The following is a 22757-nucleotide window of genomic DNA, read 5'->3' as shown; positions in this document are numbered from 1 at the left end:
GCAATGTCAAAGCTTTCTTTGATTTGCTGTTTCAGTTTGTATTGTGAAAGAATGAAAAATATACTGATATTGAGGTACCAGTAATTTACTGACAAAATTGTATAGATGAACAAGTTTTACTGTAGGTAGTCATGTAGAGTAATTTTAAGTAATTTGAAATTTTAATGGAATAAATGCAGCAGAGCAGTAGTTGTTGATGTCAGTGACTGTACAAAATTTAATTTCTGAGGCATATCACTGATATCAGTAGTTTAATATTGAACCATATCAGTAGTTGAATTTTTAAGCAATGTCATAGCTTTCCTTCATATGCTGTTTTTGTTTGTATTGTCAATTTGTGAAAGAATGGAAAATTCACTGACATTAAGGTACCAGTAGTATAATGACAAGATTGCATAGATGAACAATTTGAACTGTAGGTAGTCATGATTAGTCAAAAGAGTAATTTTATGTGATTTGAAAATTGTATGGAATATATGCAGCAGAGAAGTAGTTATTGGCAATGACTGTAAAACATTTAATTGGCAGCATACCAGCAGTTGATGATGATGATGTTATTGATGACAAAAAGGATAATAATGAAATGATTTGTATTTGAAATATTTACTGAGTTATTTTGGCTTTATTAACTCATATTACTAATATATTTTGATTTAGAAAAAAATTAAACTGAATAAATAGCAAATAAACAATCTTAAATTTCATTTATTTACTTTTTATTTTATTTGTTAATTTTAGATATTTTGATATATTTTCTAAAAAATGAATGCAAATTAAAAGACTAAATCAATCTGCCAAAAACTGTAAATGAAAGTTATAGTTTTTATTAGTTTGATTTAGTCTTTTAATTTCCTTTTGTTATTTTATATGATATATATTGTGTACTTTTCCAACATTGCAATGTCAAAAACATAAAGAAATTATGTCCCAGATTGCACCAAATCACACCAAATAGCATCCATTTTTTAAAATTTCCCGGGAGGGTATGCCCCTGGACCCCTAGTCAGGTGCGGCATACCTTTTCCTCTTTTTTTCATAAATGTCATTGGCATGCCTATAAAAGGTAAAGTAATAAAAGTGTTAAATGACATGCAGCAAAAGTGTAATAACAACTATAAAGTTGTAAAGGACTTCCTTTAGCAGAATACTAATGATCATAACACGCTAGGAAGACTAACAGGTAAGTATAAGAACCACTGTCAGTCACCTGAAGTTGGTCTTTCCAGTCCTGGTTCTGGGTTATGTGTAATTATGGCCAGTACTAAAAGGTAAAGTAGTAAAAGTGTGAAATGACATGCAGCAAGTGTAATAACAACTTGCCAGGATGACTAACGAGTAGTTCAAACGGACAGTTTAAACAGCAGCGTTAGTCACCTGAAGTTGGCCTTTCCCGTCCTGATGTCGAGTTATCTAATGTTCTGGCCATTTTCCCACGTCAATTTGAACTAGAGAATAAAACTGTAAAAAAAGGAACCACAATTAAAAAGGTGTAATGAATAAATATGCAACACTTAAATGAGATTAAAAAGATTAATGGCCATTAAAAACTAAAACCTTATCAAGGTGGACAGTGTCACCATCACCAATAACACTGTCCAATGTTACAGATAAACCCTGGGAAAAAACATGTTTAAAACATTGCCGTCGTTGAGAATTGTAACGATGGCAAGAAAGTAAAATGTGGCTGATAGTGATTTGAGTGTTACACAAACTACACATTGGTGCATCAGTTCCAGATAAAAGAAAACGATGAGTTAAAAAACTGTGACCAATGCGTAGTCTAGTTAGAACAACTTCCTCCTTCCAAACTTTATGGAAGCTAGATGGCTCGTCAAAGCAATTGGACGGTAGTTTGAAGGAATCTTGGGATCTTTCCCTGGCTTAGAAAAAGATAAAATAATAGCCTGGTACCAGGCATCAAGAAAAACATTCTCCTGCCAGATCCAGTTAAAGACAATCAGAAGGACATCAAGAGAAGCAGGAGATAGATGGTGCAGCATGTCATAATGAACATCATCAGGTTCAACAGATGTACTGGCAGACTGATGAAGGGCCATTTTCAGTTCCACCAGTGTAAAGGGACAATTATAGTCAAAGAAACAGTCAGTTCGAAAGGAAAGAGGTGAACGCTCTGCCCGAGTCTTGATGGCCAAGAAGGTGGAGGAACAAGCAAAAGTGCTAGATACCCGGCAAAAGCTTTCACCTAGAGTATCAGCGATGCTCCGGACATCAGCCACTTCCTGACCATCATAGAGTAAGATCGAGAGGGGGACAGAATGGTAGTGCCCATTAACCTTTCGAATCCTGTCCCATATGATCTTGGAACTAGTGGTAGAAGATATGCTAGTTGTGAACTTAATCCAAGATTCCTTCTGGCTTTGGAAAGCGACACGGTTTGAAAGTGTGGGATATTTACGAAAAGTATCCCAGGCCCGTTTTTGAGCCTTCCGTGCTAAGTGGCAAGCAGGATTCCACCACGGACGAGGATATCGTGGAAAACCTGTCGAAATTTTAGGAATACACTGAGCAGCTGCTTGGATAATATAGCCAGTTACCGCTGCCACACAGTCGTCTATTGATGGCTGATTTATGATGGCAGGATCAAGTTCTGCAAGAGCAGTGAAAGTGGACCAGTGTGCCTGATCCAGCTTCCACTGGGGCACTTGGGTAGGGTGGCATTGACCACGGCCAGGCTCTCTTAAAAGGATAGGAAAATGATCACTGCCTAGTGGATTACTGTCAACCCTCCATGAAAAATGGGAGAATAATGAAGGGAAGCAAACTGAGAGATCAATAGCAGTAAAGGATTGACTAGGTGCATCAAAGTAAGTGGAAGAACCAGTATTGAAAAGAGAAAGATTGTGATCAGAGAGCATATGCTCTACAGATTGACCCCTCACATCAATAACAGCACTTCCCCAGAGGGGATGATGACCATTAAAATCCCCCAGGATTAGAAATGGAGATGGCAACTGTTCAACAAAAGCATCAAGGTCTGATTGATCATATATCTCACCAGGGGACAGGTAGAGAGAACAAACAGTGATGGTATGACCCAAGGAAACACGGATGGCTACAGCCTCCAAGGGTGTGTTGAGTGACAAAGACAGGGTGGGCACGTATTGATCAACCAATAGTGCCACCCCTCCATGTACTCATCCATCACACAGCCTGTCATTTCTGTACAGAGAAAACTGCCGAATGGAGACTGTATCAGCAAGTTTGAGAAATGTTTCTTGTAAAGAAAGACAAACAGGATGGTAGGAAGCAATCAGTGTTTTGATATCATCCAAATTAGAACGTAAACCTCGACAGTTCCATTGTATCAATGTGGCCATTTTTAATCACGAGTAGGTGAAGTTGCTGGAGAACCCTTCTGTTTACGACCACGTCTTTTTTCCTTACTGTCTTTAGTCGGAGGAGATCTATCAACCTCCATGGATCCTGCCCTGGTTCGAGTAGGTAGGTCTTTGTTAATGGAAGGGGATTCCAGTGACTGAGGACGCGAACAAATGATTGTTTTGCCTCTTGGGGTGGAACAAAAAGATGTATTAGAAAAAATGCTTGTATTTGAAACTGAAGGATGTTGATCTTGAGTTTTGTTGGAACGTATGGGAGGAACAGAAATGGGTGTGGAAGTCGATTCATCAACCTTTTTAACCACAGATGTCAAAAGGCTTTTCATTTATTTTGAAAACGATTCTCCTGGAGGCACAGAGAGATCTGTCTGCACTCTCACTGTAGTCGTGGAATGAAGTGCAACAGCATATGTCCGAGATGGAGTAGTGGGCAGCAATTTCCGAGCCTCAGGAAAACTATTGTTATGTGTCTTTTCAAATGCTGCACCTCATTTTCCTCCAACCATTTTGGGCAAGAACGAAAGTAGACAGAACAGAACCTTCCCTGGGAGGTCCCCTCACCACGTACAGGTATCCCCACCTAGGGGTACAAGACACTGAAAAAAAAAGTAAAAACATGATAAGTTTCACTGGAGCAGTTTTTAAAACATGATCTTTTTTCATCACAATGTTTAACCAGTACAGATTATGAACAAAGATTAAACTATGAATATTTCTTAAATTACTAATGAGCACATACAGTCATTCAGAACAGTATCACTACTACACAATTAGAAAAACATTATACTGGATGAACAGAAGCCATTAAAAATCTAACACTTTTAGAATTGGGGAATAAAAAAGGATAGTTTTATAACAAAAATGGTTAATCTATCCATTTTGTGAAGGATAACTTAGTAAATGTTACTGAAACTTTTAAAAACATTCTAGGATTGTCCTGGCTGTATTAAAATGTATTACCCATTATAGCCTATTTATGTTGATTCATTAAAAACACTGAACATAGTTATAATGTTTATACATTTTCAGTCGCAGTAAATGTTAAACAGTTTCCAGCTCCCTTGAAGTTAATTTAATACAGTATTTCTCAACTCGTTCTGTGGGTTTATGTACATCAAAACATATGTTTAGCTTCCTCAAAAATTTTAAATTACAGGTGAAAGGTGATTTAATAAAAGCTATTGACACTTTATATTTGTTTTGGAAACTTTGGTTAAGTAAAGTCTCAGGTTAGTTCTGCAATTAGCATTTAAAAATATTCTATCTTTTGAAGAAAGAAGGTTGTATGTCCTAAAGTGAAAGCTACTGTAAATTGATTTATTTTGATATAAACTAAAAATGAACTGTAAATGTAATTACGTTTAATCAAAAATAAGATCTATAATTTGAAAAACTGTTTCCAATCACTAAAAGAAAAACGAAAACCAAGCAAGTTGTAGCATCTGCCAATAGATCGACTTATACTGGTATTTGTTGTTTGCTGTTGGGAGCTCTCTATGGTCTTGGTACCTGAATGAAGAAACCATGAAATAAAATGACCTTAAAACAGAAGCCAGCATTTTAAGCAACTATTTTATAGTGGATGTTTTGCACTTTATAAAATTTCAACTTTACCTTAAAACTGTTATCTGTACTCAGTCAATTTTTAAAAAAATTTAACTTTATAACTTAAACAACTAAGCACATTTTGTGCTTTTATATGAACAGCAAAATGCAAGTTTGTTAGCTATATCTAATTGTTAGAAATTAATTCTATAGTTTCTTTCCAAAATAGTTCCTTTGAAATCCTAATGGGTGAGAAGATTTTGTTGGAATTTTGTGGCTCTGATGTCTGGGAAATTTTAATAGCTTTGTACCAGCAGAAAAGTAATAAAATCATCAAAGCATTTACTCTTCAAGTTCTGTTGTGTTTTATTTAAACAATATTTGTGTATCAATCCTGAAATACAGTCATTAAAATAGTAGTTGTAGTTGATTCAAATGTTGCTGAAGATGAAGACAGTAAAGTCTCTCTCTTGAAGATGTATAACTTTTTTACTGCACATAAAACACAATCTAGAAACAATCTTTCCATCTTCCTAAAAGAAAAATACATTAAAGTTTTGTTCAAATATTACTTCTGTTAGAATAAAAAAATGAAACCAATTGTGAATATTATGAAATCTCTTGTGATTATTTTTCATGTTTATAGAAGGATAATAAAATTTCTGTTTCGTACTATGAATAATTATGCTATATTAAATAATGCACTTGAATAGAATTCTAAAACTACTGTAATTTCTAACTAGGTTTATAAAGAAACAAAAATCAAATTCATTACTCCTTAAAGCAACATTTTTTGTCTCAACCCATCAGGCTAGCTTCATGAAGTATTGGCTTTGACTGCCGAAACAAAAAGAAACTTTCCTGATTTATACATAGAATACACTCTTTTTATCAGTTGTACAAATACCACCAATTGTCTAACAGCAATATAAAAGAGAGTTACACATAATTCTTGAAAAACAGAAGATAATAGAAATGTTTGTCATTTGGGTTGAAATTTTATATTCTGGGTTGTCATTATCTACTATATATGTTTCTAATTGGTTGAACAGTCTGAAACCCTCACAAGAGAAGAAAAAAAAACTTATAAATGAAAAGTCAGAGCATCACCAGATTATGCAGAAAAGTTCAGACTGAGAACATATTTAAATATTCATTTTCTGAGTTATAAAGTATCTTTTTGTACCAAGTTTAATAACATGTATTGATTGATATGAAGTAGTTTAATTAACCCTTTACTGATCCACCCATATATCTACACATGCAAGATATCATCTACAGCATTATATTTGCACATGCCAAACATCATTTCCACCCATACATTTAACATGATAGACATCATCTGTACCCATCTATCTATGCATGCTAGGCATTATTTCCATCCACTTACACATACCAAATATATCATGTTGCATTCAATTGCCTTGCATCTGGTTCATTGTGGTCAAAATGTTGTTACAGTGATGAAAAACGCTTCCATGGATGATAACTTTGAAACTAACTCAATAAAATGGTTGTACCTTGCACAATCTGATATCCCATGTCAATAGGGTTAAAGTTTGAATCTATGTAATATGGTTGTAACTTGTGCACTTTCATATCCCATGTCAGTAGGATTAATGCTTGAATCTATGTAAATTTTGGTTGTGATTTCTGCACTTTGATATCCCATGTCAGTAGGATGAAAGAGACACCACACTGATGTGCCATGTGAGTAGGGTTAAACAAACAACACACTGATGTGCCATGTCAGTAGGGTTAAAGAGACACTACATTGTTTTCTATGCTCTGTTACTTTGAAACAATAATGCAAAAATTAACACCTACTTGCAGTATTCCACACTGGTGTAGGTTTCAGAAACGATATTCATATCAACAGAAAACTCACTGATATTGAAATCTGATAGAGTAAAGTTCAGAATTCCATTCAGTGACCCATCTGGTGAAATGAAAACTGAATAGAATATTTCATCAACAAAACTTGAAGAAAAGGCGATGATCAATGCCTAAAAATTAAGAATACAGAATTGAAAGTGCAGAAAATAACAACACACTTTCATCTTAAATAATATACTGTAACATTATTTAGTTTGATAGTGTAAGAGCAAACCTTATTAAGTGTTTCACACCATTAAGTAGATTTGACAATGTAGAAAAAAATATTCACATATGTAAACGTCATAGTACACAGTTAACTAAGTTTGACATTGTGGATAATAATAAAATTCACTGTGTTAAATGTCTATTACATCACTAACCATGCTTGATAAAACAGAAAATAATAGCATTTTTATCTTAAGGAGAGCAAATCGTAGAACAGAAGGAGATTAGCAATCTTTCAGATATTAGTGAACTATTAGAATGTGTTCTTAAAAATCAAGATGAATTCGTAGAAACAATGATTACTGAAAAGTTGGAAAAAGACTTTTAAGACATTAAAAAAGAAAATGACAGACATAGTGAGAGTCGTTATTATGCAATAAAACGTGATTTCTCATATACTTGGGGAAAATTCGGAACAAGAATAATATAGACATTATAAAAGAAGAGAAGAGAATGCCTACTTTTGCAGAAGTTACAAAGATGAAAGTAAAACTGCAGAGTGAATAATATTAGCATTTTCTTAGTATTGCTGTAATCATAACACTATGATTATGCTTGTCTAAATTTTACTTATGAAGTTCAGTGAATATCTTTCCTTCCAAAAAGTAAAAGCTGTTAAAGCTTTATCATGAAAAGCTTAGTAGCAGTTAACAAATGTGACTTAGGCTTAAAAATGAAATTCCCCCCTCCTCAGAACAATAACATTTTGGTAATTTGTTTTCCACAACACAAATTTTAGATATTCCATAGTATGTTTGTCCACACATCTTAAGACTTGTTTTCGTTCCTTTTTCAAAATTTATTTAGTTCTCATGGTTTCAATTATTCAAAATCACTTAAGATATTTAAATTGCCAATTACTTGTATTACTGATTGAAAATAAAGAAAGATGTGTAATCATTATGAGTATTTGAATTCCAGTTCACCGTAATGGATCCCAAGTAACTGAATCCTTGTTAATTCTTACCTTCACTACAATAGTTCTCAACATTTCATGTTTCATCCTGTTAACTGAACCCAATTTCCTAATTACCTTCACCATAATGGATCTTGACATTTAATGTTTTATATTTAGGACATAACTAATTAATGTAGTGAGATCTAAAAAGTAATGGATAATCATTTTGTTAGTATTAAATGAAATCAACATCACAGTGATTCAAGACTTTACTAGCAAGCGTTTAGGTGTTACAATGTAAATAAGGAGAGGGATTCTAGTGTGTTTACTGATACAATTAAAACATAATATTGTTATTATTTGGTACAGTTTTCACAGTACATGTAAAATTAGGAGACATGACTTCTTTTACGATGTAGGCAAATTTATTTAGTGACAATTCTTTATTAAACTTTATATTCCATATTACTTTAGTTCATAATTCTATAAAGTCCTAATTCAAATGCAGGGTCCTACTTTTTTAATTTCTACTTTGCTATATTTTAGATCATAATCCAACATAAAATGAAGCAATAGACAACTTCTACAAATGTCATTATCATGCAGGCTGGTTTTAAAATCATTTTAAACCATTAAAACAATTAGTGTTTTGTGCTGCTGCAAGAGATAATTTTAAAAGTACTTTGTAAATAATTTCAGTATTACCAGACCAAGAATAAGTACTTAAAAATATTTACATATGATTGTTATATTCACTTAAAAATTACTGAAGCTCTCCTCTAAGTTATCAACTCACAGATACAAGCACTACTTGATTTTACATATTTTCAACAAGATTAGTTGTTAGTTTTATCATTGTCATTAATCTTATGAAAATGAAATTGATTGTTATTGTAACCACCAAAGTTTCATACCAATGACAGAATAAACAAAGAATTACACTTGTTAATACAAGTTTAAATTAAGATTTTTCTTATAGACATGTTTCATTAAGATGTTTTTAAGAATGAATTGCAAGCATTACTGAACACAGATGCTACTCAGCAAGATCTTAAAATGTGAACAAGAGTTGGATATGTTGAAAAGAAAAGTTTGAGGATAAATATTCTCATGAAATCAGGCTAAGTGATATTTGAAAGAAGCACAGTCATGCCACAGAGAACTTAATGACCAGTTGGTAGCATCAGTAAGGTACATTTTGATTTGATATGAGAAATAGTACCTTGTTTCTTTTTAACATAGGTGAAATTTGAAATGTTGTTTTTGCAATTTGTAAATAAATATTTTGTCTGTTTATTGAGTTTTTCACATAAATAATTTTAATTGGTATTTTTATTCATTTATTTCAATTTTTATTTTAAGTGTATTGGAACATTTAAATGAACTAATTGTATAGTTTTTTTAACTATAGCACTAAGATTTAATCTTCTAGTCTGATGGTTGTTTTTTGAGAATTTTTAAGTATTTTTGTGAAAGTGAATAAGTAAACTCATGTACAATAATTTGTATTTATAAATGTTAATAACATTATTGTAATGGAGCCCCTGTTGTATTTTACAAGCAATGTCTTTATAAAATAAAATGGTTACCACTTCGTGTTATAATAATGACTTAGCTGCTGAACTTTTAACCATCAGAGAAACTCAACAAGAAACTGAATGAAGGTCAACTACAAGAGGTGGGAATGAAGTTAGATGGTCTGAAGAGAAAGAAGGCTGATGCCACAGAAGTACACAAAAGTTAGGAGTTAGTAACATTTCACTACAGAAAGCCCATCTGGTATTCAGAAACATTGTTGTCACGTGGTGAGTCAAGTAAATAAATAACTTGATTACTTTCTTGTGTAGTTAATTTTTGTCTTATATGACGAAATGTCATTAATTTTTAACTATTACAGAATTTAATGTTCATTAAATAAGGAGATGGAAACTTTCTTGAAATTTCAATAAATAATGTTTTACAGTTGGTTAAACACAAAACAGACATACACTGTTATTCTGTAAAAGTTAAAATGTAAGAAACTAATCAAGCAATATACAATTTTTTAACATTAATAATTTTTATAACACTTTTCTATAGATTTACTGTGAGAAAAACTTCAAAACTGAATTAATACTTTTAATCAGTTTTAAGGTAGATCTTTATCTGTAGCTTTTACATAACTGGGAGATTTTATAGATTTACAAGTACTAGGAGAAACAGATGGGATCATAAGGTATGCTTTTGTCAAGGATTGGAAAGTTATGGTTGTAGATGACTCTCCAGTTATAAAAAGTAGTGTGTGGAGTATATAGGAGCAACAAAAATACACTTATGCTATCCAGGAGCAGGAGGTACAGGATACAACTAAAAGAACCAGAGAGATAGTTAAGGATTCTAGTAGCAGCACAGTTTTGGTGCTAATGTTGAGAACAGTGATGTAAGGAAAGATGGGTATAATTTAGGTGTTAGTTTGATTTTGTCAGGGATATTGTCAAAAATAAAGTCTGGGAATAAGATATTAAGTTAGTCACTATGGTTGAATGATAGACTTTGATCAGTATGTAGGGATGAACAAATTGGTTGGCTAGATTTGTAAAATAATTTTAATGGAAAGGTTAATGTTTCTGAAGTGTAGGCTTACACGTAAAAAAGCAGGAGCTAGCATGTTAGCAAAGGCTCTTAACTCAGCTGTAGTGGTAAATTTAAACTAGGGCTAGACAGAGGTGAAGGCTATGATATTAGTAAAACTAGAAACATAATTGATAGAAAAACGTACAACACACATAAGATATGAATTTGTTTTAAAATATTTAACTAATTGTTGCTGTTGCAATGCTAGGAATATTAGAAATAAAGCAGTTGTGGAAACTTAGGATTTTGATGTTATGAGTATCACTAAATGTGGTTCAATATAAACAACTTTGAATGATAAGATTTTTCCAAAATACCAGGCTACAGATTAGTTACTACAGATAGAGTATGAAAAGCAAGGGATAGCTTTATATATGAGGATGGAATTGCATGATGTTGAGTCACTGCATATTAAAAAAAACAGTAATAAGTTTGAGTCAGTTTGGGTGATTGTTAGTAGATATGGATAGAAAAGTCTTGAAATTGAGATTTGTTATAGACCACAAGATCATAATGTGGAACTTAATCAGAAACTGTACAATGAGATCAGAATGGTAGCTGAAAAAGATGATGTTATTGTGAGAGACTTTAATTTTAAGGGTATTGATTGGAGAATTTTGAATTTGACAATGAAGGGGATAGGTTTTTCAAAACTTATAAATACTTTTATATACAAGCTGGTGTCAGAACATACAAGTGAGGAATTGTTTTTATTATTTGTCTTTGAACTTTGCACAAAGCTACTCGAGGGCTATCTGTGCTAGCCATCCCTAATTTAGCAGTACATGACTAGAGGGAAGGCAGTTAGTCATCACCATTCACATCCACACCTTAGGTTACTCTTTTACCAATGAATTGTGGGATTGACTGTAACATTATAATACCCCCATGGCTGAAAGGGCCAAAACTGAAAAGTACTACTGAAAATCTTACAAAACAAATATACAGTAGTGTTACTTGCATCTAAACTTAAATACTGAGGTTTTGTCATTATTTTAATAATTTCTCTAGCATGCAAAGCATAAAGATTTTCTTATGATTATTTTGGTGCATTCATGAAAACATTCCAAGCTATATTAATTTCATTCTTGAAAATACAAACATAGAAAACCATTACATTATTTACAGCTGAACAGAAAACAAGAAACAACCTTAAAAAATTACAAGTAATTACATGTAACATCTCCTTTTAGTCATTTAGAAATCAAAGTAAAAAATAAACAACAAAACTAATATGCTCACATACCACTATATATTTCTACACACACACACACAACACTTGTATACACATACTATTATAAACAGGTATTTGACATATACGGACACACACACACTTATATACATATACCACTATAAGCAGATATTGGATCCATGTTATCTTGAATAAAACCATAAAAAGTACATTTTGCACAACCAGAAATACGTGAATTTCACATCCCTTTTCTTGATTAAGTGACCTACCAGGTTAAAGTTCATTATGCACACAAGGTTCAACAGTGCAGCAACAAGAGCTACTGTAACCTAAAGAACAAAACATAATTTCTTAATCCTGTAAAGAAAGAGCCACTGTAACCTAAAGAATAAAAAACATAATCTCTTAAGTCTATAAAGAATCACTGCATCAAGAGCTACTGTGATAGAGAATATATATGTAATAAACAAAAACTGGGAAACAAGTCAATGTATTCTCTGTTGTTCATAATTACACTAATGTTGCCTTTATCAGCTTTCAGAATTTTAATGTTTGTTTCTTTCTTCAGATTATACATTCACTTTATTCCACTGTTTGAGAAGTTATGTTTCAATTTACAATTTTAGTTAAGTAATAGTCTTGTTAGACAATTTTTATATAAATTTAAAATACTTTTAGGTAACTTAAAAAAACATACACTTTTATGTACCATCACCATATGATGATGAAAAGTCATATATACTTTTGTGAAAAGTTGTGAAAACAACTTAAAATCTCTCATGTTTTCTGATTAAAACATGATGCAAAGTACAGATTTCTTCACATAGTTGGAGGTTCTTTGTCCTTTTACAAAGTGGTTCACTGTGTCTTTACCTAGATTTTCTTGGCAGCAAGTTGTTTTGTGGGATATGATAAAACAAAAATCATGAAACCTGGAACTGATCAAATAACTCTAAAGTTATGCTTTTTTGTGGCATTATAACCCATTTTATAATTACTAAAAATGGGCAATTTCACAATTTTTTGTTTGTCAATGTTTGAGACCTGTACAAAAATATCTTTCTACCAGATACCATGTAAATTGGTCAAAATATGGCTGAGTAAATGATCAACAAATATCTCTAAATTATGCTTTTTTTGGATCTCTTACCTCCCAAAAAAAAAAAAAAAAAACCTATTTTTCTTTGTAATTGTATTGAGTTCATGAATATTTACATTTGTGCCAGTTGTCTTCTAGACTGATGTAAATATAACTACACAAGAGCCCAAAATATTTTTGGGTTGTTTGACATCTGACCCCTTAAAAATGACTAAATAAAAAAAATGAAAATACTGACTGGACATATTGGACCAAAGTATGACCCTACCAAGTTTCAAGATAATCTGCGAAGATATGTAGGTATAGCAGTCGATTGAAAAGGGTTTCGAAAAAGATGAAACAACAGAAAAACTATCTCTCTCTCATGATGATGAGGAGCCCACGTAAAGTAAAAATGTATCTCAAGATTTCTGGTATGAGTATTAAAATTCTTTTTGTTAACCTGAAGACCTAAAAAGGTTGAAACATTGTTCTCTAATTTATTTTAATAAAAGTTTTAATACCCATACCAGGCATCTTGAAATACAGTACACCTCTCTGTGGAGACATAATTATGAGAAATATTTGTCTTGAATGCTTTCTGCAGAAAATTGAAAACTGGATTCACTGAAAATAATAAGAAATCCTCCCAAGTTTACAAAGTACATCTTGTAAAAACAATTTTACTTTAAACATAGAACCAAAAATCAATGACCATGAAGTTATAAAAGTCATCTCAATTTAAGAATGCAGCCTTATGCTAAAACAGTACCACCTGTGGTACTAGGATATCTCTATTAAGCCTTTTAGTGATCTCTATACATTTGGGAAAAAAAAACCTTTAAAAGTAGATTCATTCTTGAAACACCACTGAAAACCTTTCTTGTAAATAGATTGGACCACCAAAAGATTGATAATAAGCAAAATACATGATTTCATGATTGTTGAGACAAAATTAAAATTTGCCTACTTAATCATTATCATTTTTATTCATGCTATTGTTACACAAAACTACAGCAAAATCAACTGAGCATTTTGAACCATAACATAGATATGCTATATGGAATACTGTGAATATCCATGACTTACTTAAAAAATTAATTATTTTTCACTGAAAGATGCTTTATGTGGTTATAAGTACATAACAGATGCAAAGTTGTTCTGAGTGGCTGCTTTTATACTGGACTCACGTTAAACAAGTTCACACAAAACCTTGATAAATAATTACTTCAAAAGACACAAATCTTTATTTAAAGATATGTTTTAAACACACTTGTTTTATTTGACAGGGCTGTTTTTCTACTGGAATAATTTTATACATGTCTAGTGGTGGTCGTGTTTCACTCTAAACACATATTTTCTCATTGCTGTGCATTAAAAAAGTTAACATAGCAGATAATTAAAAACTAGGTATTTAAAATCTACAAATAGTGATTACAAAAAAAAATGTAAGCAAACAAAACTGCAGATCTATTGCTGACAGCTTAACTCAAGCAACAAATAACCATTTTGATTTCATTACAAAATTATTTCAAATGATATTCATTGTGTTACAGGACTCCACTGAGATTTCTGCAAGAAACTGACAGTACTTTTAAACTTACTTCCACATCCTTAATTATGTCATGCTGTGAAATTCTCTTAGTCCTTCATTTATAACCATCAAAAAATCCACTATGTACATTAGTTGGAAACTACAGCTTGTGCAGTTTCTAGTGTTTTTACTGGAAACAGCCACAACAAAATTAGGGGGATTCTGATGTTGGATATTGTTATTCAAGCCACTGTTGTTCATCATTACTCAAGTTTATTTCCCTGGCAATATTTCAACAGGTGTTTGACACTGGATGATTACCATAATAGATGTCACTATTCAATATCACATCGGTAATTCTTTCTACTGTTTTTTGTACTTAGCAGAAGTCACAAGTACCTATTCAGTATTTATTACCACTGCATATATTACTCTTTCATATAGCTATTGCAATTTTAAATGGGGAGTGGTAGTAAATTTTATTGGTAATTGGCAATTCAGCAATGTGTGCCACTGAATGAATTATTTGTGTTGCCTTATTCTAACAAACTTGTACACAGCAGGCTGTTGAAGAACAAACATATTTGTTATGTAAACCTATCAAAGTAAGCATGTGACTGTGTATGTTTATGTTGCACTAACCTTTGTTGTATTATATTAAAAGAAACATTATTCCATTCTGATGAGATTCCTTTGTTGCTGTTCATCTTTTGTATCATAATAGTACAAGCTGATGGAAGCTAGTCATTAAATTTGTGATCATACAATCTTTCCATTCACAATGGTCCTTTGAGAACAACTTTACAGTTTGTTTGTTACAAGTGTATACCTGTAAATATGTTCATTCTCTCTTGAACATTTGTTATTTATTTTTAATATGTGGTGGATGAGTGTAACATAAAGCAGAAGCAACAGTAAACTGTTAAAAAATAGGTAACATTCAACTGAATGTTCACATGCACTTGTGAAGTTTAGAATGTATTCTCTATAAATGAATATAAAAAAACAACTTAAGTGACAATATAATTAAAACTCATTCTAGACTGTCAGAAAAATAAACAAACAACATGAGTCAAAATACAGAGCCTGGATTGTCAAGACTCTAAAAAAGTAAATAAATACAGCTGAAAGTTATGTCTGCATTAATTTCTTGAGCTATAAACCTTTTAACTCCATGCCTGCAGTACTTATCAAAATAATTTGTTTACTTTTTAAGAGTCCCGAGTTGTCAGCTTGAAAATACAATTTTTATATTTTGATTCAACTTTTCTGACGATCCCTACACCCCTTCCCAAATTAATAATTTTTAATAATAATGTACACATACACACTTATTCCTGAATATAGATAAATTTCTCATTCCCACTGAAGACCACACACTGTCACTGTGTTAAATAAAGTCTTCATTACCTATTGAACCTGTTTCTAAACTTCATTGGTCTCAAAATTGGTTCTTCTTTAAATATGAAATCTTAAATATTCACATAACTTTAGTGTACACACCTATATACTTCAAATTAATTCATAAATAATACTCACAAGTAGTAACACCATAGACCAGGAAAATATGGTGCATGGTACTCGTCTCTTCCAAAAGGAAACACGTGGTTTGTTTACCTGTTACAGTGTACATCACAGAAGCATTTAGAAAACACATCAGTAAAAAACGAAGTAATGAATTTTCATAACTTATAAGAAATAATGTTCAAACACGTTTAATACATATCAACATTTAATTAACATTTAAATTAAGATTTCCAGCTATTTAAAATTGTAATACATTATGTACATAACAAACTGGAGACTGATCTGAGATAAATTATAATACATGACAATCAACAATTCCTCTAAAATTAATTTTAAAGTAATAATGAATCAGTGTCATATTGCAGCCACGATTAGCTTTATTTCTCTTTAATATCTTACTATATATAATTAAAGCATGTTCTTTGCATGGTGCATTATTACAGTATTAACAGTAATTTTGTTACAGTAAATATATTTACCATTAGTACTACATCTTGTTCTTAATCATTATAATAATAATGAAGTTAGTTTGTTTTATAAATCTATTTTCATTAGTACGAGCTTTGTCATTACATTTTAATTATAAAGATTAATTTAAATTGTTAGCTTGTTACATGGAATTAAGTCTATCATAAATCACTTAAGCTAATTATTATCATGAGGTATTTCTGTAATTAGAGCCAAGAATATCACTAACTAACAACAATTTTTGAATTTCGTCTTTCCTATTTCGCCATAACAGAATCAGTTCTTTCGATAAGGCTAAGGCCTGGCATGGCCAAGCGCGTAAGGCGTGCGACTCGTAATCCGAGGGTCGCGGGTTCGCGCCCGCGTCGCGCTAAACATGCTCGCCCTCCCAGCCGTGGGGGTGTATAATGTGACGATCAATCCCACTATTCGTTGGTAAAAGAGTAGCCCAGGAGTTGGCGGTGGGTGGTGATGATTAGCTGCCTTCCCTCTAGTCTTACACTGCAAAATTAGGGACGGCTAGCACAGATAGCCTTCGAGTAGCTTTGTGAGAAATTCCAAAACAACAACATCGATAAGGCTAACGTTGGTTAGTGGTAACTTTAGGCTTAGCTCTTCTTTTTAAGATAGGTCAAACTGTAGTTAAGCTGTAACACTGAGTTTGAAAGATTAAAGATATAAATATATGGTCAGTACTCTCTTTCGCGAAATAAATTACTTTCGTTATTTTGTTTAATACTCACAGTAGTATATCAATCGTTAAGCCTATGTTAATTGTAAGGCCTTCCACGAAGATTAACTTCCCTTTGTTCTTTTCTTTGCCCTAATTCAGTTTCGTAACATCTCATCTGCTAATTTTTGTCTGTCTCTCTACTTTTACTTTTCATTTAACACTATTTATTTATCTAGCGCAGATAGCCATGTTCCTTTGCGTCATAAAACACCAAACCAAACTATTCATCTTTATTACCTAATCTTATGTTTTCTTTATTCTACATACCAATAAATTTCCCGCGACTCTAAATTCTCGACATCAATGAGTTACAAACAACACGTACGCCTCTTAGAGAGTTTCGTTGTTTTGTTTGTTTTTGAATTTCGCAGAAAGCTACTCGAGGACTGTCTGTTCTAGCCGTCCCTAATTTAGCAATGCAAGACGGGAGGGAAGGCAGCTAGTCATCACCACCCACCACCAACTCTTGGGCTACTCTTTTACCAACGAATAGTAGGATTGACCGTCAAATTAAAACGCCCTCACGGCTGATAGGGCGAGCATGTTTGGCGCAACGGGGATGCAAACCCGCGACCCTCAGATTACGAGTGTCACGCCTCAACACGCTTGGCCATGCCGGGCCTATAATCGTTTAGTGCTGAAACGTTGATGGTAGAAACTAGTATGTTGCTGTAAGAGAAGTGAATCAAAGAATAAATTAACTTGTCCATCACTTTTTTTTTTAGTTTCACTCAACTTCACGTTTCGGAAGATAATTTAGACATATAAAACAACTAGTTTGTCTACGAAATAATATTATTCAAACACCTAAATTAATTTAAAGTAGTGGCAAGGTCTACAATATACGATCTAAATCAAACAAACTGCATGCATTCCACCCCTATAGTCATAGTACATGAGGTTCAAGTTATTTATTTTCTTTTATCTTTCCAGCATCACTAATGACGTGTATTTTTAAAAAACAAAAAAGTAGCGAATCGAAAGATACATTGGGTTCTACTTCATCACTGAAATTTAAGCGTAAGTGATTTAAACTGATAAAAGCCCCCCAGTGGCTCAGTGGTATGTTTGTGGGCTTACAACGCAAAAAATCGCGTTTCGATATCCGTGATGGGCAGAGCACAGACAGCCCATTGTGTAGCTTTGTGCTTCATTCAAAACAACAGCAAAAACTAATAAAAATAATTAAACAAGCTATTGTTGATTCATTTTTTCTAATTATTTAGGTTTTATTGCAAATAACGTTACGACTTTTTATTTGAATTAATTTCAGTAAAATTAATTTTAAAATATCGTGGTTACAAGAATTATAAAAAAGGTGTTTAAAAACTGGAGTACTTGATCATTTGTTAATTTTAGAAGGTATATTAATTTTTCTTCTAGATTTAGTAAAGTATTGCGAGTTCGTAGCTGCATTTGATTGGCTACCACACTTATAGTATTGTTATATTATATTCTGTGCGGTTGCTTAGCAAAATAGAACGTTTGTAACGGTTTTCGTGAATGTGATTTAAACATGAATGATCGCACTTCATAATTTCCAGAAAATCAAAAAGTATTAGTTTCAGTTTAAAAGAAAACTGTTGGTCATTGCAAAAGCATTACCAGCACCACCACCAAGAGGTGCCACTTTGAAGACGTATTTAATAAACCAAAAATTTTATTGAGCCTATTCTTATGTGTTTTAATTCAGTAATATATTGAGTTTTAAATTTATACCGTACCAGACATTAGGCTTAAAATGGCTCATATTATCATTAAACGCCAAACTAAACAGCTGACGAGATGGCTTGTTCCAAAAGGTTATAGTGAAAATTCTAACGTAAGTGTGTGTGATTCACAAAAGTATGTCTGATTTATACTAATTTCAAAAGAAGTAGCCAATATGCTTGACCATTGCATATTTTTCCATGAACTAGTTTGTTTGTTTGTTTTTGAATTTTGCACAAAGCTACACGAGGGCTATTTGTGCTAGCCGCCTCTGAGTTAGCAGTGTGAGACAAGAGGGAAGGCAGCTAGTCATCACCACCCACTGCCAACTCTTGGGCTACTCTTTTATCAACGAATAGTGGGATTGACCGTCACATAATAACGCCCCCACGGCTGGGAGGGGAGCATGTTTGGCTCGACTGGGATGCGAACACGCGACCCGCAGATTACGAGTCGCACGACTTAACACACTTGGCCACGTTCGGCTTCCATGAATTATAACAGTATGAATTAGTGAATGTTTTTTATACATAATTTTTATTTATGGAAAAGAAATGTTTCCCAAAACTCTTCTTGACCATATTCTGTCTTTATTGTAAGGGTCAATTTTTTTTAGATGATTGTGTTAATGATTTAAATTTTAACTGATGTTCAACTTGTATATATATATATAAAGAAATTAAATTAATATTTTTGGTACTTTAAAGGGAGCATAGAATTTTGCCTGTGGCTGAAAATCTAATGACAGTGTTATCTACTCTTACAATCCAACAAGTTTTTAAAATACATGAATTTTGCCATTGGCTTATAGCAAGCTCTGACATTTGGTCTAGAATAAAGAATAATATATGTATACTATACATGTTTCCATTGTTTAATTTTCAGGCTACAGTCGCCAGAGGAGAGAATACATCTCTCTCTCGTCATGCCAATATGTATTTGAGAGAAAAAGATGAGGGAATTGATCAATTGTGTCAACAAATACGCCAGTTGAGAGTGGAACTTGCAGAAATGAAGTCCAAAGTGGTTCAAAGTGCTAACATGGTGTGATTCCATCATTCTTTTTTTTTTTCACTGGTGCAACTTTAGACTTGTAGTACACATTCTTTAATTTGTATCAGTATATAGATCTTTGTACAATATATATTCATACTTTCATCTAGCTTTTACTGGAAATCAGTTAAAATGCATTTTAACCTTAATACAGTATAGTGACATCTTTGTTTGAACTACGTTTGCCTTTTATTGTTGTTTTAATGAAACAGATAGCAGCAGCTAGAAACATAATATGCTATAAGTTTTTATGAGTTATCCAAACTAAGTGTGCATGTGAAAGTTATTTATTGGAGTTCAAGGTGATTACAAAGAAAGTGTCACAGTTCAGCACATCATATCTCACAAATACCATGGTATTGGGAGTTGAAATTATACAGGGTTATAATGAGTATTACGTGGAAGTAAGTGTCATGTTGTCACCAGAGGTGCCACTTTGATTTATTTCTGATTGGTATAAATGGCTCTTTTGATTGCAGTGCAGTTCATTTAACCAACGTAAAACTGACAAGTTTGCAGACAGATGAGCTAGTAAAGCATTAAAGCAACACTCAGGGGATGGTAGAGTGTGTAACATCCATAGAGGGCTTTACTGCAGTCTTGTTGTGTATAATTACAAAAGAAATATAAGGAGACAGGTTGGACTTGTTATGAGCCATATGGGGAGAGGTTATGAAAACCTAGTTAACTGAAGTTATCAGAAGTCAGAAAAAGTAACATTATATTCACTGCTTCACTCATATTACATATGGATTAGTTTCTAACCAGATAATACAGTTGGATGTGTTGACAATTTCAGAATGAGTGAAATGTGCTGCATCAGCCAATACAACATTGGCAAAAAAATGCTTAACAACTTCCAGTCTTTTCTGTAATTAAAAATGGTTAAATTCATTTTTTGAAAATCTTTAAACATGATACAGCATGTCCGGATTTGGCATTTTCAGCTGTTCGTGGGGCTCTCCAGTTAACACTGAAAATATTTCCTGTTAACAAAATACATATTTTTCATAGCATACTGTACACTATTTTTATGATACTCACAAAGTGTTGATATACATGTTTCTTATATTTTTTGCATTATAAGATCAAAGAGTTACAAGGAACTTTAGAAGATAAACAAAGTTATCTACTAAAGAAGGACAGAGTAATGGCTAAAAAAGAAGTGGAATTGAAAGACCTTCAGAGAAGTTATGAATCATATCAACACAAAATTTTCCAGCTTAGTGCCCAAGTAATTCAAAAGGATGGTGACCTTGCAGAGATGAAAAAGGAGAATGCCCAGCTTCAAATTCAAATCAACACTCTCCTTGAAGAAGTAGAATGTATGAGAAACTCCCAGGTACATTTTGTTATCTTTACTGCAGTTTTCACTGTATTTCTGTATGACCTATTGTGAAATTAATAATCTAATAATACAGGTGTTTAGGAATTTCAACTTTTATGTAAAAATCAGTAAATGATTATGAGAGATGGTTTACATACGAGGGCTGTTCAAAAAATACGCGGACTGTTTGAATTGCGCGGCTCCAGTTGGTTCCAGGGAAGCCGCTTGGTGTCGCTAGGTTCGCACAGATCAGCTGATTACGACGCCATTTCCCGATTGCAGATATCTTCATTTGTGTATTAGCTACGCGGTTTTAAGTGAAGTGCGATTTTTTCGTTTGGCGGATTTCAGAATGAATGACCTGAAGGAGCAACGACTTGCTGTGAAATTTTGTGTTAAACTTGTAAAATGTGCGACTGAAACTTTTGCTATGCTTAACACGGCTTATGGTGATGTTGCTATGAACGTACGGCATGTTTCAAGTGGCATGAACGTTTTAAGGATGGTCGACAGTCCATTGAAGATGATGAGCGTCCTGGACGTTCTTCTACGTCAACTGACGACCCACACGTCGACAAAATCAAAACCCTGGTGCGGACAAATCGACGTCTGACTGTCAGGGAGCTTGCTGAAGAGTGTGGGATATCAGTTGGATCTTGTTACGAGATTTTGACCGAAAATTGAAGATGCACCGCGTTGCTGCGAAATTCAGCCCTCAGAACTCGTGAGTTTTTGGCCAAACACTCGATCACTGTTCTTCCCCTACTCACCTGACCTTGCTCCTTGCGAGATTTTCTTGTTCCCCAAACTCAAAAGACCCTTGAAAGGAAGAAGATTTGAGACGATTCCCGAGATTAAGGCAAATGCGACGAAGGAGCTGGAGGACATTACCAAAGAAGCGTACCAGGACTGTTTCAACAAGTGGAAACACCGTTGGGATAAGTGTGTGCGTTGGGGAAGAGAGTACTTTAAAGGGGTCCCAGACCTGTAACTTCTAATTAACGTACATTTTGTTTTATGACGTCAGTCCGCGTATTTTTTGAACAGACCTTGTGTATCACTATATATATACATCTTTAGTATTTAAGAAGGAATTTGTTATGATATCATGATGATGTAATATCTAGAAGTTCATGAAAGTTAAGGCAACCTTGAAATCTAGAAGTTTCTTGTATTTTATAGAAATAAGAGTACTGTATAAGTGAGATATTCAGTTCAATGTCAGTCAGTAAGTCAGTCAGTATTATTTAGTTTTTTAAGATTAAACTATATTTGTCACAAGAAAGAAATTGTATGTATCAATATTTTTGGTAAGTATCATAAATTTGATACATGGTACATTTAATTAATTTCATAATGAAAATTTCCAGCTTTTTGAAATCATAATATATAATCTATATAGCATAATAAATTAGACTCATCTGAGATAAATTTGGAGGCTTGTCCAGGAACTGAATCAAAGACAATATTTGTTCTGAACTAAAATAAAAATCCTAATTCAATTTATATTTATTAGTGCCAACAAGATTATATCATGTCTGATTATCAAGGTTTTCTTGAATCACCCTTCCTCCAACAACGAGAAAACATAACAAAAGTGAATTGCTTGAAATTAAA

The 22757-nt window shown here is 32.9% G+C and overlaps 2 protein-coding genes across 10 annotated transcripts in view; one reads left to right on the top strand and one right to left on the bottom strand.

Moving 5' to 3' along the window:
• Positions 1 to 1784: 1784 nt before the first annotated feature.
• LOC143252270 (uncharacterized) lies at positions 1785 to 17434 on the bottom strand. 9 transcript variants are annotated; one of them, XM_076504154.1, is made up of 5 exons: positions 17318 to 17434; positions 15862 to 15939; positions 11980 to 12039; positions 6732 to 6910; positions 3666 to 3955 (listed from the first exon to the last, which is right to left on the bottom strand). In XM_076504154.1, exons 2-5 carry the CDS (start codon positions 15874 to 15876, stop codon positions 3940 to 3942), a joined length of 270 nt encoding a protein of 89 aa, XP_076360269.1. In that variant the 5' UTR covers positions 15877 to 15939; positions 17318 to 17434; the 3' UTR covers positions 3666 to 3939. The 9 variants fall into 9 exon arrangements, with proteins under 9 accessions (XP_076360263.1, XP_076360264.1, XP_076360261.1 ...); XM_076504153.1 differs by having other exon boundaries at positions 17288 to 17369; XM_076504152.1 differs by lacking the exon at positions 17318 to 17434 and adding an exon at positions 17061 to 17279.
• A 1604-nt stretch (positions 17435 to 19038) lies between these two features.
• LOC143252264 (uncharacterized) overlaps positions 19039 to 22757 on the top strand; it is a 260355-nt gene continuing 256636 nt past the window's right edge. Inside the window, exons 1-3 of the mRNA XM_076504137.1 lie at positions 19039 to 19263; positions 19646 to 19804; positions 20901 to 21155. Coding sequence (XP_076360252.1) covers positions 19694 to 19804; positions 20901 to 21155 — 366 coding nt within the window. The 5' untranslated portion in view covers positions 19039 to 19263; positions 19646 to 19693. The remainder of the gene's footprint in view (positions 19264 to 19645; positions 19805 to 20900; positions 21156 to 22757) is intronic.

The sequence above is a fragment of the Tachypleus tridentatus genome, chromosome 6 (genome assembly GCF_004210375.1).
Source record: "Tachypleus tridentatus isolate NWPU-2018 chromosome 6, ASM421037v1, whole genome shotgun sequence".
NCBI lineage: Eukaryota > Metazoa > Arthropoda > Merostomata > Xiphosura > Limulidae > Tachypleus > Tachypleus tridentatus.
The sequence above is the reverse complement of the archived record's forward strand: the minus strand, read 5'-3'. Positions and strand labels throughout refer to the sequence as shown.